The sequence below is a fragment of the Epinephelus fuscoguttatus genome, linkage group LG16 (genome assembly GCF_011397635.1).
Source record: "Epinephelus fuscoguttatus linkage group LG16, E.fuscoguttatus.final_Chr_v1".
In the NCBI taxonomy this organism is placed as follows: Eukaryota; Metazoa; Chordata; class Actinopteri; order Perciformes; family Serranidae; genus Epinephelus; species Epinephelus fuscoguttatus.
The window spans coordinates 15,138,897-15,155,843 of record NC_064767.1 but is presented as its reverse complement, the minus strand read 5'-3'; the positions used below and the strand labels follow the sequence as shown (position 1 = coordinate 15,155,843).

The window sequence follows — 16,947 nt, the reverse complement described above, 5'->3', positions numbered from 1 at the left end:
TATTTGTGAAACAGATTCAGTGTTTGTGACTCACCCTGGATGATGGCCAGGAGGATAACGATGACGAAGAAGAAGAATGTAATGTCGAAGACGATGCGCTCCACCTCAAACTCATCTCCAGCAGGGTCCTCGATCTCATCACCAATGCCCCCGCCCGCACGCACTCCAACATACATGTGGAACATGTAGCACTGACAGAAAATACATTTTATATTACTGTATAGTATGTGCAGCTGTTCTCTTTCTGACAAGGGTATGCAGTAAGGGGGGAAAATGTAAAGTATCTTAAAAATGGACTAGAGTATTGTTTTTTTAAACTCCAAGGACGACACTGTAAATTGAAAATTCAAGCTGCAAAACAAAATCAAAATTTATTCAATTCATTTTCATGCCCGTTTCCATGCTACTTGCTTCTGGGGAGCCATTTGAAAGTTTCCAACAGGCAGCATTTTTACACAATTTCACAGAACACTGGAAGTTTTATTTTAATCAATATTCTGCCTCAGACAGTATTTCCCCAAGAGGAGCTTGTGTACAATTATGAGGCAAGAATTAACATTCTAGTTGTCTAGCAAAGACTGTACTGTGCTTTTAACTGCCAAGGATATTTTCCACAAGTAACCTGAACAAAAATAGCATAGAAATTGACTGCTAAACCTTCAAGGAATATCCAAACTTTGAAACTGGCACTTTTTTCCTTCATACAGGCCCAAACAGAGATGTCTCCTGCTTGTCTTTGGATTCACATTTTTGCCATTTTTGCATTTTATTTGTATAAAAAATGTGGTGGTGTTTAAATGTTGGAAAAGGGATTGCAATCACTGCTGCTAAAAGTCCAACATAAACAATAACACAGCGAGTGTGACTGAGGATTTAATGTAATATCCCCTGCCTCCTATAATAGCAGGGTTTTATTCAAATGCTATCGCTGCCAATCCGCCTGCATATGTGAGTGACAGTGGAGTTCACATTAGAATAGAGCAGGCGGTGGGGTGTTAATGTTGTGAATAGCCAAACAAAAAGCTATGCTGAGGCTTGAGGGACTGTTTTCTATCCATGTGTCCATCATTTTATGGAAAACTAAGACAAGAGGCTGTTCTTATTTTAACAATTGGGATCACTGTCAGAATTCTCCTCTACCGCTCTCAATCTGTAGTAGCAGAAAACCAAGTGTGCAGCTGTGTTTGTGTTAGAAATATAAACACAGAGAGACAAGACATATATATATATATATATATATATATATATATATATGGAGAGACACAGACCTCTAAGTGTGTGTCCTTGTGTTCATATGCACATTTAACTCACAGTAAGCATGTCATTGCACTTCATGTCCCGGGCATCCTTGTCTTCGCTCTTGTCGTAAAACTTCCTGAAGAAGTTGAAGGCCACAACAGTGTAGAGATAGACCACAACCGCCAACAGGCCCACAGTGAGGACCAACTGACAGGCACACACATAATTACAAAGGGATAGACAGAGGCAGATGGGCTTTAATACGCTTCTTCATCTTAGAAAAGTCCCCAATATAACCCTACAGCGTGAAAGCAAACATCACATGCATGCACACTGCACATATGAGCACACATTAAGACAGATGGATAGAGAATTAAAGACAGACTCACACACACACACACACACACACCTGTTTTCCATTATGTGTGACTGAGGAAAGGATGGTGCGAAGGGTCTTAAAGCCCATGGCGATGTCCAAAAGGTGGGCAGCAAAGAAGAAGTTGTTGTAATGACCCAGAACCGACATGGCCATGTACCAGGCCAAGTACAAGAAGGACTGCGCACACACCAAAGACGACATACACACACATAAAAACAGGCAATATAGATGACCAGGACAGATGAGAGAGAGACAAATGTGTATTTTAGATAAGGCAGAATCACAGGATATTAGCACCATCACTTATGCAGCATGTGCAATTGTATCAAACAAAAATCTTAGTGCAGCAGAGCAAGAGATTAAACAAATGAGGGATAAGTCATAAAATATCAGATATGTTTACGCACACTGCTCAGTAATTATCAGTTCACATAAACTGCAGGAAGTGACACCTTTATCTTGGCTATGTAGGAACAAGAGGGCACACACAAACACACTGAGCAGAAGCCACGAAATATTACACACGACTGAACTCACATTATCAGTGAACACAACTCCTAGTTTCCAGACCTGGTACTTCATGTCAATGGAGTTGAATCTGAAATAAATAGCATCATCACACAGATACATGGTGAGAACCTGGAAAAATAAGGCCAGGATGTCCACGGCTAAAATCAGGCCCATGTTGCTACAGTGTCTTTTCTCAAAGAGCCCGTCTGTCACGTGGTTTCATTTCAGAATGTCCTGTTCCTCCTCAAGTACAACATAATGTTCTAGGACCTTCTTTTGTCTGGCCACCCCTATTAGGTAACACACACACTCAAATACACATACACAGTATTAGTGAGATGGCTATTTATAATGGTGAAGGCTATTAATATTAATAGCAGCATCTAAAATGTTATTTTAAGATGTAACTAACAAGGCCAAGACAAGAACTGGGTATGTAGTAAACAGAGTGGTTGTGTTCATCAGGAGTCCCATTCACCTCCACAGTAAAGTGCATCAGATAAAGAGCTGTATTGATTTCCTTATTTGAATGTTTTTCCATTAATATTAACACCAAGTTGCCTGTATGCAAACATACTTAAAGTTATGCTCCAAAGGATGCCACATTGGTATCATCATCGCAGGCTGCTAGGTGTTAACAAGTGCATACTATATTACCCGTCGAAGGCCAGAGTTATTTATTATTTATAACGATACTATATATATGCTATACTGAAATAAAAAAACAATTTGAAAATCTTGTCTTTTGATGTGTCATGCACAAACAACAAAAACAACAACAACGATTTAAAATCCTATCCTATACAACAATCCATTATATCTTTGAGAAAATGAACTGCATACAATGCTAAATAAATGACAGACTAGATGGCTGCAGTTTCCCACAGATCTCTTAAAGAATGCAAGATGGCAAGGACTTTTTTTTTTTACTACTCACAGAGCACTCCAGGTAGTGTCTCTCTTGAGCTTCCTCTCTTCTTTTCTCTCAGAGCTGAAGTCTAATGCAGCTTGGTCCAGACCGAGGAGTTCACTAATCTTCTCACTGCCGTAAAAGTCACCATACTTATCCATCACCTGACAGGGCAAGATTTACATAAAACAATAGTCTCTCAGGTGCCTCTTCATCTGAATAAAAAATGACAGGAGGTAGCAAGAGGTAAGAGACTGAATTCTCCTGCATGTAATGAGAAGATGATGGTGATGCTTATGATGGCTACTGAACATAAAGAGATAGATACTTGTGACCGGATACAAGTTTTTCAATTCAATTCCATTCTATATAAAATGCCCAATATTATTAGCCTCAGAGGGCTTTACAGCATATGAATCCCCCTGTTCTTGGACCCTCACAGCGATAAGGAAAAACTCCCCAAAAAAACCATTTAACAGGAAAAACAGTGGTTAAAAACCTCAGGAAGAGCAACTGAGGAGGGATCCCTCTTCCAGGACTGACAGACATGCAATAGATATGTGTTAATACCAGGTAAACATACAAATGAACAGTGATCCTTATGACAAAATGATACATGAAGAGATGAAGAGACAGACAGAGAGTGAGATTTTAGGAGCAAAGTGGTTGTGCACCCCACAGTGGCATGTTGGTTGTGTAGATGGTCTGGTCTGTTTTTATTGGGTGCAATCTGACAGTATATAAATAATTAGTAATGACATGGGCTTATGTTTTTTACCTTCCATCTAAACTATTGTATGTATATGTGCAGTGAACCTTGGCTGGCGACTGCAGAGTTTCTCCTTATCATTATGCTGCTGTGGCTCTGAGACATTCTCTGTCACTTGATTTATTGTCTTAAAACAAGAGCCAACCACAGTCTAGTTTTATTACGGAGCCATTTTCTTATTACAAACATAAGCAATCAAAGCATGATGAGCAATATCTACAACCTCAAAACTCAAAAGTGGATTAGCAAAGCACTTGAGGGCTTTATACCATCTATTTTACTGCAGGCTTGTAAAATGATGTAATACAGATTATTAAATGCATTGTGGCACTGCTAAACATACTTAATATAGAGTGGTCATCCCAGCATGGTAGTGCAGTAGTGGCCTTGCAGAAGTGCCTTAAGATACAGTGCCATTAATGCCCAAGACCTCAAGAAAAGCTCCAGGCTTTAAAGCCAATTTGAGATAGCAGCCAAACTGTGAAATTACAACGTCCGGTTAGCCACAACTTGCATTGTCAAAGAGACGGCGATAAATCAGTGGATATTTTTTGAGCATCACAACCCAGCGGTATGACTCCTTTCATTCCTCTGATCAATTCAAAAGTTTAGAAGAGCCACATGATTTAATAATTTCATCATCATTCAAGTTAGTGACGCTAATACGGAAGTTCTCTGCTCAGCTGATGTAAGACTCTAGTGTGCTTCCTCTTTGGGTCCCACATTGCTGAAGATCCGGGTAACTTCAAACCTGGGAAACTTAACTTTTTTGACTTCATGGGCAACTGAGCAACTTTTATAGGAATGAACAGGGCCCTACCTCCAACGCCTGTTAGGTGCTAACTTAAAAAAAAATCTCTAGCTCTTCAGAGACCCACTCAAAAAAGTGCTAACTTTTCTTAATTTAAATGAATATTAAAATCTATATACTTCTTTCATAAGACATTGTGGGCTAAACAGCTACTGCAGGGTGTCTACAGGTATAAACAGGTTAAATTTAAGACTCTTTAATACCACTTTAAATGAAATTTAAGACCAAACTTGCGATGGAAATACACACCAAAAGTGAAAATATACTCTTTCCAAGTAAACACTTGATATCAGTTCGAAATGAACAATAATAATGACCCTGACGATACTTTCTGTGCTTCCAGCTCTGCATGTGCAATCCCACCTTCTTGATCCCAATTATGCCTAGTTTGAAACCCGTAAAACAGTGTCCTTTTTAAGGACCAGCGGCCAGCCTGTACTGTCAGTTTTCTTAAAGATATTTATGGCAGTAAAAACAAATTTTACTTAAAAATATATTTTGGCTGAAAGACAGGCATATTTCAAAGCATGTTTGTTTGATTGGCAGGAATCTCAGCCTATCACAATCAGCTGTGGTGGTTTCCACCTCCTTGTCCTACTTGAGCCCCATCTACCCTTTGACCAAATTTGCAACATCCAAGAAAATCTCATTCCAGCTTAGTAAAATGAAGGTTTCAAAACAGTCCCTTAGAAGCCAGAGTGCCATCACTACCTCTATGTTTCTTTACAGTCAGTGAAACAGACAGTAGCACTCTATTCTCAGATCATTATACATGAAGTTTGGAACAAGATGCAACAGAAAGTGCTATAACATCATTTGGGTAGTAGAGATGAAATATGGCAGCCATTTCAAGACTTTGTGATTTTAATGACTGGCTCTCCTGATTTAATGCATCAGAACTAGTAAAACCAGATAGAGTTTTCTAGTTCAGTTCAACAGACCTACTTCTCTTTTATTTTCTCTTAAATTCTGCTGAAAAGTCAATTGAATGTTCTCATAAAAGGAAAAGAAGACCAAAAAGGAGTTTCTTAAACTTAAAGCAAAGAATAATTTCTTTTCATCACAGCAGAGCTAATCCAAATGAGGAAGCTAAAAGTGCTGCACTGTCTCCGGAGACAATAAAACTGTTTTGTAACTGACAGGGGAATAATTACACCTGCCGTTAAATGGCTCATTAAATCTCAGTTAGTTTCTTAATGAAGTGTCACTGAGTGAAATATGCACACAATCACATACATCCATAAGCACATTTAGAATAGAACGTATAATATTTTTACAGTGCAAAATCAAAGAAGAGCTTACCTTCCTCTTCACAAATTTATCCCAGTAATTACTTGGAAATGATCTGAGAAGACAAAGACAATGATCAAATATTTAGAAAGGAAAAAAACGTAATTAAAAACAGACAACAGAAACATCACTGTGAGTGAAACATTTCTGCACTATACAACTATAACAAAGTTGCCAACAGCAAGATTCTCAAACTATTATCACTAGAATAAAAGATGTTTGATATTAATTTGACATCAGCCAGCTGATTATGTGGCAACGAACATACGGTGTGTTAATGACCAGTCGGTCCCACTGCCCTTTAATGTCCTCCTCAGGGGGCTGCTCTGTCACATACAGCCCGTCAAACTCCAGCCTTCGCGCCACTTCCTTTTCACGTTTGAATATCACCAGTGGTACCTGCCAATCAAGCACTACAGTGATCTCTTGACTCTTTAAATGTCCAGTGCACAGCTGGCAGAACTTCACATCTCTGACATTCTGATTAGCTGTATGGGTCAAAACCTAACAATGTGCTTCGTTGTCAATCTGTCCGTGGTTTAACACTACACTCTTGGGCTTTTATGATGGAGAGAAACTGATTCAAGAAAGTGAAAAGAGTTCATTAAAAATCTATAAAAGTACACGCTCATGCCGGTATACCTTGAGACAGTAGTATCCGATAATACAACAGAAGGATATGATTGTGTGAGCCACGGCCAGGAAACGGAGCGACGGCTCCATGTATCCACTACTCTCCTCCAGCACAAAATAATCTCTGTCCTTATCGTCGGCAGCTGAGTCCAGTTCCTCACTGATAACAGATGTGACCGCTTCCTTCTCTTCTTGAGATTCAGGCAAGGATGCTACCTGGAAAGACAATAAGAGACCGAAAGAGAGAGTGACCTCACCAAAGACATACAAGCACAAAATACAAGAAACACACAATATAAGGCAGTACAATGTGACAGCATCAAACTCAATGAGACCACAGAATTAGACTGACTTCTTTCGGTCACAGTCTTTGGCGAATTGCTATACAGGCTCTGGTGAAAACACTCTGTTACAGACATGTCTTGCATTCTGAATTTTACTTGGATGAAAGAACAAAAGTACAAGTAGAAAAATGTACTTCAAATATTAAAACTTAAACAGTCTAATATGCAAATAAATGGCTGATGGATACATCACAATATCAGACTATTACTACTGATGCATTCTTGTGTACATTGTTTAGATTGGTCCATGTGCTGCAAATGTTGATTGCTGTGTAGTTTAAAACACAAATTTTATGTGACAATCCCATTTTTTGTAATTAAAATATACTCTCTAGAACAGCAGTTCCCATCTGATTGAGACACAGGGACCACATTTGTCCTAAGTGATTAGTTCAAGGTCCATGCAGTTAATATATATTCACCGTCTTGTGTTTGTCCATGTTGTGTAGCTAATTTGTTGTCTCAAGAAATGGCACTTCAAAATAAAAGCTCTCTGCCAGAAATTCCCTATACTTTAAAATAAAATGTAATTATTAACAAACTTGTCATGTTCTCGAGTCACTTGCAATCCATTCAGAATAGACCCGTGACCCACTTTTGGATCGCGACCTGCCAGTTGGGAACCATTGCTCTAGAGATACTTGTAACTATTGCTGTCCAATAAATGCACTGAAATAAAAAGGAAACTGTTTCCCTCTGAAATGTGATGTAGTCTAAGTAAAAAGAAGCATGAAATAGTGATATTGAAGTATACTTTGTAGTACTAAGTAATACTTAGGTAAACTTGTACGTAAGTACAGTGTAAGTACAAGTAATTTAGTAAATGTACTCAATTACTTTCCAATGTTAACACCCCTGCATATTTAATACTACAGCAAAATGTAATGCATTTGAATTGTACTCACCTTGTAGAAGAGGAGGATAAAGTTGATTGCAAAAGCTACAAACAGAGCCAGTAAGCGCATATTATAAAAATTCCTTGCAAAGTAATTCTGTGGGAAAAAGGAGAAAAAAACATTTAGGTATTTTCTGCCTGTACAAGTTTATGCCTGTGTATGCAAACTGAAGTACTTGTTGGTATGCCTCTTTATCTCTGTTGGTTTGCATATGCATAAGTGCACAAGCATGTGTGAGTGTTTTTGTATATTACCAGCAGGCTCTTGTTATGAGTGTTTATCATCTCCCAGAGGGCAGAGTGTTGGCACTCTGGTTCCTCTGACTTATTAGAGCATCTCTTGGCTCTCTGTTCTGCTTCTGCTTTCTCCTTCCTGGTTTTCTCCTCAAATTCTCTTCCTCTGCAAACAGTTCAGTCACAAACAGAGGAAGGGTCAAAGGTCGGAGATGATGAAATCCAACTTTTACTTTTTAATAACTTCATATTTCTTTTGATGAAAAGTGACATCAACATGACAGTGCTTAATTTGGCAAGTTTGAGTTTTTAGAGTTTCAGACCTACAATGCACTGTCACAGCTACCAAGTGCATTGTAATGTAATGCAATGCCATTGTTAATTACTTTCATACTTTAAAGGATTAATTCATCCCAAAATCAAAATACATATTTTTCCTCTTACTAGGAGTGCTGTTTATCAATCTAGATTGTGCTGATGTGAGTTGCTGAGTGTTGGAGATATCGGCCATAGAATTGTCTGTCTGCTCTCCAATATAATAGAACTAGACGGCACTCAGCTTCTCAGCAGTTTCATGTAGGAACTACTCTCTTTCTACCAAACTACACCCACCAACCGTACCACCTGGCAAAAGAAACCGTACATCTACTCGTGGACAAGAGGCTCGTGCTCGTGACAGATAAGATGAAACACATTAATGGCGTCCCCCCTCAGCTGAGCTGTAATGTTAGCTAGCTCAGTGGTGCTAGGTGAGCTAACAGTAGATGCACGCTTCCTTCTGCGAGGTGATACAATTGGCAAGTGTTGTTTGGTGGGTAGAAAATAGTTCCTACATGAACCTGTTCACAACAAGGTCTGTGGATTATCTTGAGTAATCAGGTCATGATTTCTGGAAAGAGATGTTTTTTAAATGTATTTTTTTAGTGCTTTGAGCACCCCAAACTGAGTGCCATCTAGTTCCATTATATCTAAGAGAAGACAGCCATCTCCACAGCTGATATCGCCAACACTCGGCAGCTCACAAGAAAACAACCTAGACTGGTAAACAGCATTACAGGTAAGAGAAAAAATATGTATTTTTGACTTTTGGGTGAACTGTCCTAATTGCAGTCAGCAATTCTAATGACTTGGGATGTTATGAGAACATTTAATGATTCCTCTTTCATGATTTAATGGGGAAGCAAAAGACTCACCTTGCATTCTCCACTTCAGGCACTGTCTCATCTTCTGTTTTTCCTTCTGTGACTGTGTGAGCCTTACGTTGCTATCAGTGAAATTCATGAGGAAATCAAAAATTAATATAAATCAGCATCAAAGCAATACAAAATTTAAGAAAATATGCTGAACAAAATTTGTGAGTATCACAACACATTGAGAGTCTTGTATCGTCTCATATTCAAATAAATTAAAATGAATTCATACCGTCCCCTGACGCTTTTCAGAAAAATCAGCAGTGGCACTTGTTTTGGAGGTCGTGTTGAACAGGTCAGTCAGACTGGCAGTTAGGTCTTGTGGTATAAGTCTGTATTGACCTCCATCCTTCTTCACTTTAAGACCAAATATGTCTGACAGTACATCCACCTCCCTGGGGGAGGTCACAGCTGCCACATGGCCCATCTCCCTCAATTCTCTCTGAGAAGAGAAACTGGCTGAGTACTTCCTCAGCCTATCCACACCACTTTGCACCTCCATGACCTCATCAAGAGTTGGCTCGAGAATACCACCGAGCAAATCCGACATCCTCATCCTCTTGGCTCCCTCTATGAGCCCACCACTGACAAAGGCTATGTAGAGGACATATAAGATGCTGCGAATAACAACACAAATACACCGGACCTGAGCCATAAAAATGAATCTGAGGAAGAACACAGCTGCCATGAGGATATCCTTCACGGTCATCTTCATCAGTGTCTTCAGGTTTTTGACAGAAAGCAGAGATATCAGCAATAACAACCAACGACACATGAAAAACACCCCGCTGTTGTCCTGAGCATCCTCTTCACTCTGTTCCTCTCCTCCTTTGGCAGCGCACCTCTCTCCAGTGTCAGAGCCAGATATCTGTGCTGCTAGCTGCATCTCAAAGATGGTGTCCTCACAGAAATTGACAAACATCTCCATTTTCTCCTTCTCTCCACCCTCATTGACCACATCAAAAATGAACTGACGCTTGGACTCTTTAACCTGAGGCTTCTCCCACTGTGTCCGGCTGGATTCACTGATCTCAAAGTAGACGCGTTCAATGCGCTTCCCACTGCCGAGGATCTCAATACGTCCTAGATAGGGTTGAAAGTACGTCAAGACACACTCTGCCAATTCCAAGAATGTCCTAAGTCTCGAATCGTTGGGCATGTGTTCGGACAAATTAGTGAGGAGAACAGCAATGCTGAAGCCGATGTCTTTGGCTGGCTCGTGGAAGCGATCCACAAAGGCCTCATAATCCACAATTTCACTATCGTCTGTCTTCATGCAGGAGAGGAGGAAGTGAATCTCAGCTGAGGAGAAATGCTTGCAGTTCTCCATGGCTTTCTGGAAGTCCTTCCTGGAGATGTAGCCCTTACGATAAGGGTCGTACTCTCTGAAGACATCTGAGGAGGTGAGGTCTTTAAGTTTGAGGAACATGTCAAAAAACTTGAGGATCATTTCCACATTGCCTGACGATTCCACCAACATATCCACCATCTGCTTTCCAATAGTTCCATTAACGACAGTGCCTACAGGGGGAGGACGAGCAGAGAAATAAATTCTGGATAATGTTGACTTGTCGCCTATTTATGATCATGAATTGAACAATGAAGTGGAAATCTTGCCTTCTAACATGGAAAGCAAGAAAACAACCATGTCCTTTTGTAAATCCATGAGCTCTTTCAGCAGCTCAATTTGCCTTGAATCCTGAATATAAAATATAATACATAACAGCAAAGTCATTTCATATCTTACATTTTACAAATTTACAAGACACATTACCAGAGGCAGTTCACATTGTGCGCAACAACAGATTAACAGTAAGTGTTTTGTATGAACATAAAGACCCTAAAGTGCACTATCAACTAGAGAAGTATTAATCTTATGATTCAGCAGAATTTTGAAGGGAGGTAAGATGATCAAATGTCAGTGGATTAATGTGCTATACCTGAGACAGCTTCATCTGCATGTGGGCAAAGACATGGAGAAATCCCACCACAGCGTCCCACAGACGACTGTGAGCTAGACTCTGTTGGTTCCCAGCACACGGGCCCTGGATGAACAGAACAACAATGTGAGCGGCATAATTTTAAGAAATATCTCAACTGTAAGACAATATGATATGATCAGTTGGAGATAAGAAAGTAAATTAAACATTAACTTTTATCATTCATTGCAACGTTCTTCATTTCTGTGTGTTGAGTTCTAACAATGAGAGCTTAACCTTGGCCGTTTTTTTGGAGTCATAAATCAGTGCCAGTGTCAGGGCCTTATGGAAAATGTCATATGTGGGCTAACATGGGCCACGTTACATAATGTATTTGTTGACACTATGTCACATAGAAGATGTGTGGCATGGCCCTTTTTTGGTTAAAGCTTGTTGTATGCTGTTTTGGGAAAAAGGTTAGCGCCTTATGTAAGCTGTAGAGAACCAGTCCAGTAAGACTTAACTATGAATGATTCTGGTGGGAGAGGGACAGACAACTTTGGCTCTGTATTCAGGTATAGTCTCTCCACATTGTAGTGTATACAATATATTGCTTCCTTCAATCCCCTCAAATGCGTTGTAAGTTTATTTCCTGATTACCAGTGTTGTAGTGAAGACCTGAGACGAAGTTGTGACCGAGACCAGAGTGCTTCAAGACCACGTCCAGACCAAGACTTTGAGTGTTTGAGACAGGGTCAAAACCAAAACTGGTTAGTGATATCCCTCACAGTTGTCATCTTGCAGTCTTGAAATAAAATCCCGAGTCCAAACAAAATTGCAGTCAAGTCTGAGACAAGACAGAGACCTTGAAAAACCAGTCTTAAGGCCAAGACTGATCTTTCTGAGTACTACAACACTTCTGAGTGCTGAGTGTTCGCAGGTAATTTCCACCACAGAGCTCACAGAATTATACATGAAATACAGTAAGAAGACATTTTAACCCGTGATGGAAACTGACTGACCTGTATGTACTCAGTGAGAGTGTTGAAGACCTGTTTGGCCACTTCTATGGCCTTGGAGAAGTTCTGTTGTCCATGTGCATCAATCACATCCTTCCCTGAGTAGTACCAGTAGAAGTCACTGATTGACTCCTGCAGTGTAGCACAAAGAGATATTTGTGGCTCGTAAGCTTAAATAAACCACGTTTGAAGTCAAAATATTATTGTGATAGATCAAAGATTAAAACTTCACCTGCACTCTCAGTAAATAGTCCACAGTGGTTATTATGATGTTGACGGTGGTGTTGTTGCCTGTTTGTGTTCTCAAGTAATTCTGGAAATCTAACACATAAAGGAAGTTGGAACAGCAAAATGAATTTAACCATGTGTAGACAATGTAATTAGACAATGGATGTCAACTGGAGCAAGTTTTTTATTACCGAACAATATAATCTATGTGAACTTTGTGACCGTGTGCGAGTGGATACAGGCAATAGGACAAATAACCTGAGTTGTGTCCTTCACAGAGCAGCTGCAGAAAACGGAATAGGTCACAGGTTATGTCTTTGTCAGGCATCACCTTCTCTCCTGGGAAAAGATAGGGTAAGAAATCAAAAGTGTAAGGGGCAAGGCATGGAGTTATACTGTAGGAAAGGTGCGGCACAGTGAATGAGAAAACGTACAGAGAATTTAAAAAGAGACACCATGGAGGGAGACAGCTGTAGAAAATATTTGAGACTGAGCAAGGCAAAGAAAGAAATAGGATTTTGAAGTGAGAATTTAGAGTATGTTCAAGGCCAGAGAATCTCACAGCTGGCTCTTCTACTAAGACATGGCTCCACAGAAACTGATTCTTTTTTTATTTCCACTTGAATACAGTACCTGAGCTCTCGTCCATGGCCATGCCTAATCCTTCTGCTTTGTTCTGCCTCTCAAATGCATTCAGATCCAGAACACTGGATAGAAGAAAACCACACACACACGCACAAAAGGATGAAAAAGCTTTTGCACTCCTATTAAGAATGAAGGCCTCTGTCACATTTGACAGGACTTGACAGAGATGGTTCCTACACTCACTTACCTACATGACCGCATGAGTCCAGCCATGCTCTGAAAGAAACCAACATCTTGCTTCTCTCTCAGATAATCCAGCATTTTCTATCAGACAAAAGCATCACAGAAAAGAGCTGAGAGATGGATGAGGATCTCATCTAAAGCACATAAGGTTAATTTAGAAATGTATTTTTATTACTGCAAGCTTTGCTACAATGTCTCTGCATCAAGGCATCATGTTTATAAGAAGACAGAATTTGAGAGTAATATGTTCTGAGTAGGGACACAAGAGATACAGAAAGATTTTATAATGGGTGTCTGTGGGGCAGCAAGAGTGCATAGAGGAGCTGTAAAATATTTTTTAAAATTTCTGAACAAATTGCTCTCACTGCCCCAATTTTCAACATATACAATCTATACATCAAAATGTGGGAAAACTTGCGCTGGTCGCAGACATGTTACTATGGAATCAAACACACTTACACAATTGGCTCAGTGAGCCTTCAAGCAAAGACAGAGCCATTTTTTTCTGATCAACTTCTATACAAACTGAGATGAGAAATTTCTGGAAGACAGCGTATAGTAACAGTTTTCTAACCTGCTCACTTTCTCACAATTTTGACACCACAAATGAAGATATCTATGTTTTATGATATTACCATGTCAGCCCAAGAGGATGCGAGAGACTTGTGAACATGCAAACCTATTTCAGGGATCTCAGAAAACAAGGTGAACGACTTGAGAGGCAAACACTGATGCAATATTGTACCTGTTGAACAGTGGCATTCCCTCCATTGAGAACTGCAATACCCAGCTTCAATGTAGGGGCAATCATGGAGCCCATGGCGCCTGATGGGATGTGAAATATACCACCGTCAGAGGATGTACAGTACCGACTCATGAATAACAGCCTGCTACAGATCATGATTTACATTTTAGGAAAGGAACAAAGCACATAGAAATGCTTTACTGTATTTTTAACTGCTGAATCCAGGAGGCAGCTTGTCTTTGATTTAGTATTCAGCAAATGTAAAGTATTTTGCTTACACCTTACTATAAGAGAATGCCCCTCGACTAAGGAACAGATATACCATAATATAAGTCATTTCTGAGAATTATTATAAAAAGTAATTGCTCAGTATTTAACATTTCCTGCCTTTGCTGGCACTGATGGTTTGCAGGACCATCTCAGAAGCTCCACGACGATGCAGCCTGGCCTGTTGGTACAGCAACTTCTGTTTCTCCATCTCTTTTTCCTGAGCCACACAACAGTCAATTCACAACAGTATCTCCACTACATTTATTTTTACACTAACACTTTTTAAAATACAAATGCATATTATGAAATGCTCACAGTGGAATATAATTCATTTAAAAATATATTATCAATGCAACAGAAATAAGAAAATGAAAAAAATGAAGCCAATTACAATCAAACACTGCTGATAGGAAACACTTGACATTTGTTTTAAAAGTAAGTGCCCATTCTCTCACTTCAAAGCTTTCCACTTCTTGTTCTTCATCATCATCATCCTCCTTTCTGTGGCAGCTCTGGGAGAGCACATGTACAATGCAGGGTGGTAGAAAAACAGGAATAGCAAATAAATCAATATAAAAGAGGTAAAAATGAACAAACACTTGAGCTACTTGTCATATATTGCATGTGACATGCACAAAGACAAACATCAAATGGCATCAGTTACCATGTTCTTTTACCTTGGCCATTATAGTAGCGTAGGACTTATAGAGACTGTCATTTCCAAGCTTACTGTGAACAGGGAGAACAAATAAGATAATATTAAAGTATATCAAGGCATTGACAGATGCAGCATTCTAAAAATGGCTGGTTAGAGACACTGTCCAAGGCAATCTGTAGCTGCTCTATATATATATAACTATAGACTGCATGGAAAAAAGTGGATGTAGTCACTGTGATATCACGCATTAGTATGTGAACATTCTGAAGCCTTGAGTTTGGCATTTTGGACATCAACATCTTGTTTTTTGGAGCCAGAAGTGACCATATTTGGAAGAGAGGGTGAAGCTGGGCAGGAGCAAGGGGTGGATCTGACTGAGAACACTGCCGTGGTATCGACTTGTCAGTCACAAGGTGGCCACGCCCTAAAGCATACCCTGCTTTAATGACCATAATTTACAAAAAGCACATCATGCTGTCTTGAAGAAGATTTGAAACTAGTGATTGAGACCATTAAATCATAGGAAAAATGTTTACTGAGGTTAAAATCGAGTGAGAAGTGGGGTCATTTTCTCATAGACTTCTATAAAATCCGACTTCTTTTTCCAACTAGTGGAGTTGCCCCCTGCTGGCCATTAGAAATAATCAAGGTTTCCACACCTCATTAAACATCAAATTCAAGAACTTTCAAGGACTTCTACGGCCTAATTCCTTAAAGTTCAAGGACCCAACACAGCATTTACTCCAACCACTCATGCTTGCACGTGACTGCGGCGGCTGTGGCTCATATGGTAGAGCGAGTCATCCCACTTATCGGAAGATCAGTGGTTCAATAGCCGGCTCCTCCAGTCTGCATGTCAAAAGTATCCTTGAGCAAGATACTGAACCCCAAATTGTTCCCAATGGCTGTTTCATCATCAACTGAGTAGCAGGTTATTACTTTTAATGGCCGCTGTCTAATTATGTCTGTTTTCAAAAACTTTCAATGGCTTGATTTTTTCCCTCAAATTCACAAACTTTCAAAGATTTTAAGGGCTTGAACGAAGGCTGAAGAATGCAGTTTTAAGACACTTTGGCAGTGACTTCACTTTTTAGACCCGGAGGCTACATCCACTTCTTTTATAGTCTAAGACTTAAATGTAATCCCCTTGATTACACAGTTGAATGCAGCACCACATTGAAATGCCCCTTAGCAGTGTGTGGATCTAGAGTGCAACCATTTTATTCACAAGTCTACCCAGTGGTTTTGCACATTTTTATTGACCACACCAGTAGACCTGGAACTGGGCTGATTTGATCACATCTCTGCAGAGTGCCCTCCCACCCCTAATGTCTTTACAGTGACGTGGAGAGAAACTGTTAATTTAATATTACACTCTCAGACAGCATGTGAGACTCTGCAGGAACATCAAGATAATATAACAGCCATACCACAGTGAGATTGGTGGACCAAATCATGCATGACTGAAGAGAACACAACAGAACAAACATTTCTGCAGGCTGACCATAAAAACATTTGAAACAGTGAACATTTCAGGCTTTCAGGGAACAATGGCCACACATGTTGGACAGAAAAAAAATCACCTTTCTGAACAATCTAATATCATATTCTTTGCAATGGGTTACACCAGCAAAAAATGTAGGGCAAGATCTTTACTCCATGTGATCTTTCAGAATGAACACACACACACACCTCCTTTCCGTCAGAGCGCTTCGACTGAAGAGTGTAATGAGTTGTAGGAGAGGATCGATTGGTTTGGCACCTTCCTCCATATCCTTTTCTCCCTCTCTTTCACATCCACACAGCTCCATCACTCCTCCCCTCTGCAGTCACAGAGAGAGTAAAGCCACTAGTGTGTGCTGTTAAATAATGTCCCTCCACAACCGCTGGTGGCTGACTTACATTTACACCCTGCGGGTTAGTTCTGCTGCAAACACACGCTATACAGTATACACAAACATACGTAACATGATCATGTTTATGTGGACAAAGAAGACAAAACTACCTCTATCTGGAACTTCTGCTGAAAATGCACATGCTCAAAAGGCCTTGATGTTTTTTTCAGTAAATTAAATG

The 16,947-nt window shown here is 39.8% G+C and overlaps 1 protein-coding gene across 1 annotated transcript in view; it reads right to left on the bottom strand.

Annotated features, from left to right (window-relative positions):
• Positions 1-16,947, bottom strand: part of ryr2b (ryanodine receptor 2b (cardiac)) — an 84,136-nt gene that overhangs the window by 9,352 nt on the left and 57,837 nt on the right. Inside the window, exons 77-100 of the mRNA XM_049600677.1 lie at positions 16,564-16,694; positions 14,891-14,942; positions 14,669-14,725; positions 14,331-14,430; positions 13,944-14,023; positions 13,203-13,279; positions 13,004-13,077; positions 12,629-12,709; positions 12,375-12,463; positions 12,146-12,274; positions 11,145-11,249; positions 10,822-10,903; positions 9,437-10,725; positions 9,208-9,278; positions 8,036-8,180; positions 7,791-7,877; positions 6,551-6,757; positions 6,177-6,307; positions 5,921-5,963; positions 3,066-3,202; positions 2,156-2,216; positions 1,649-1,795; positions 1,312-1,446; positions 35-191 (exon numbers count right to left, since the gene is read on the bottom strand). Of these exons, the coding sequence (XP_049456634.1) occupies positions 35-191; positions 1,312-1,446; positions 1,649-1,795; positions 2,156-2,216; positions 3,066-3,202; positions 5,921-5,963; positions 6,177-6,307; positions 6,551-6,757; positions 7,791-7,877; positions 8,036-8,180; positions 9,208-9,278; positions 9,437-10,725; positions 10,822-10,903; positions 11,145-11,249; positions 12,146-12,274; positions 12,375-12,463; positions 12,629-12,709; positions 13,004-13,077; positions 13,203-13,279; positions 13,944-14,023; positions 14,331-14,430; positions 14,669-14,725; positions 14,891-14,942; positions 16,564-16,694 (3,667 nt within the window). The remainder of the gene's footprint in view (positions 1-34; positions 192-1,311; positions 1,447-1,648; positions 1,796-2,155; positions 2,217-3,065; positions 3,203-5,920; positions 5,964-6,176; positions 6,308-6,550; positions 6,758-7,790; positions 7,878-8,035; positions 8,181-9,207; positions 9,279-9,436; positions 10,726-10,821; positions 10,904-11,144; positions 11,250-12,145; positions 12,275-12,374; positions 12,464-12,628; positions 12,710-13,003; positions 13,078-13,202; positions 13,280-13,943; positions 14,024-14,330; positions 14,431-14,668; positions 14,726-14,890; positions 14,943-16,563; positions 16,695-16,947) is intronic.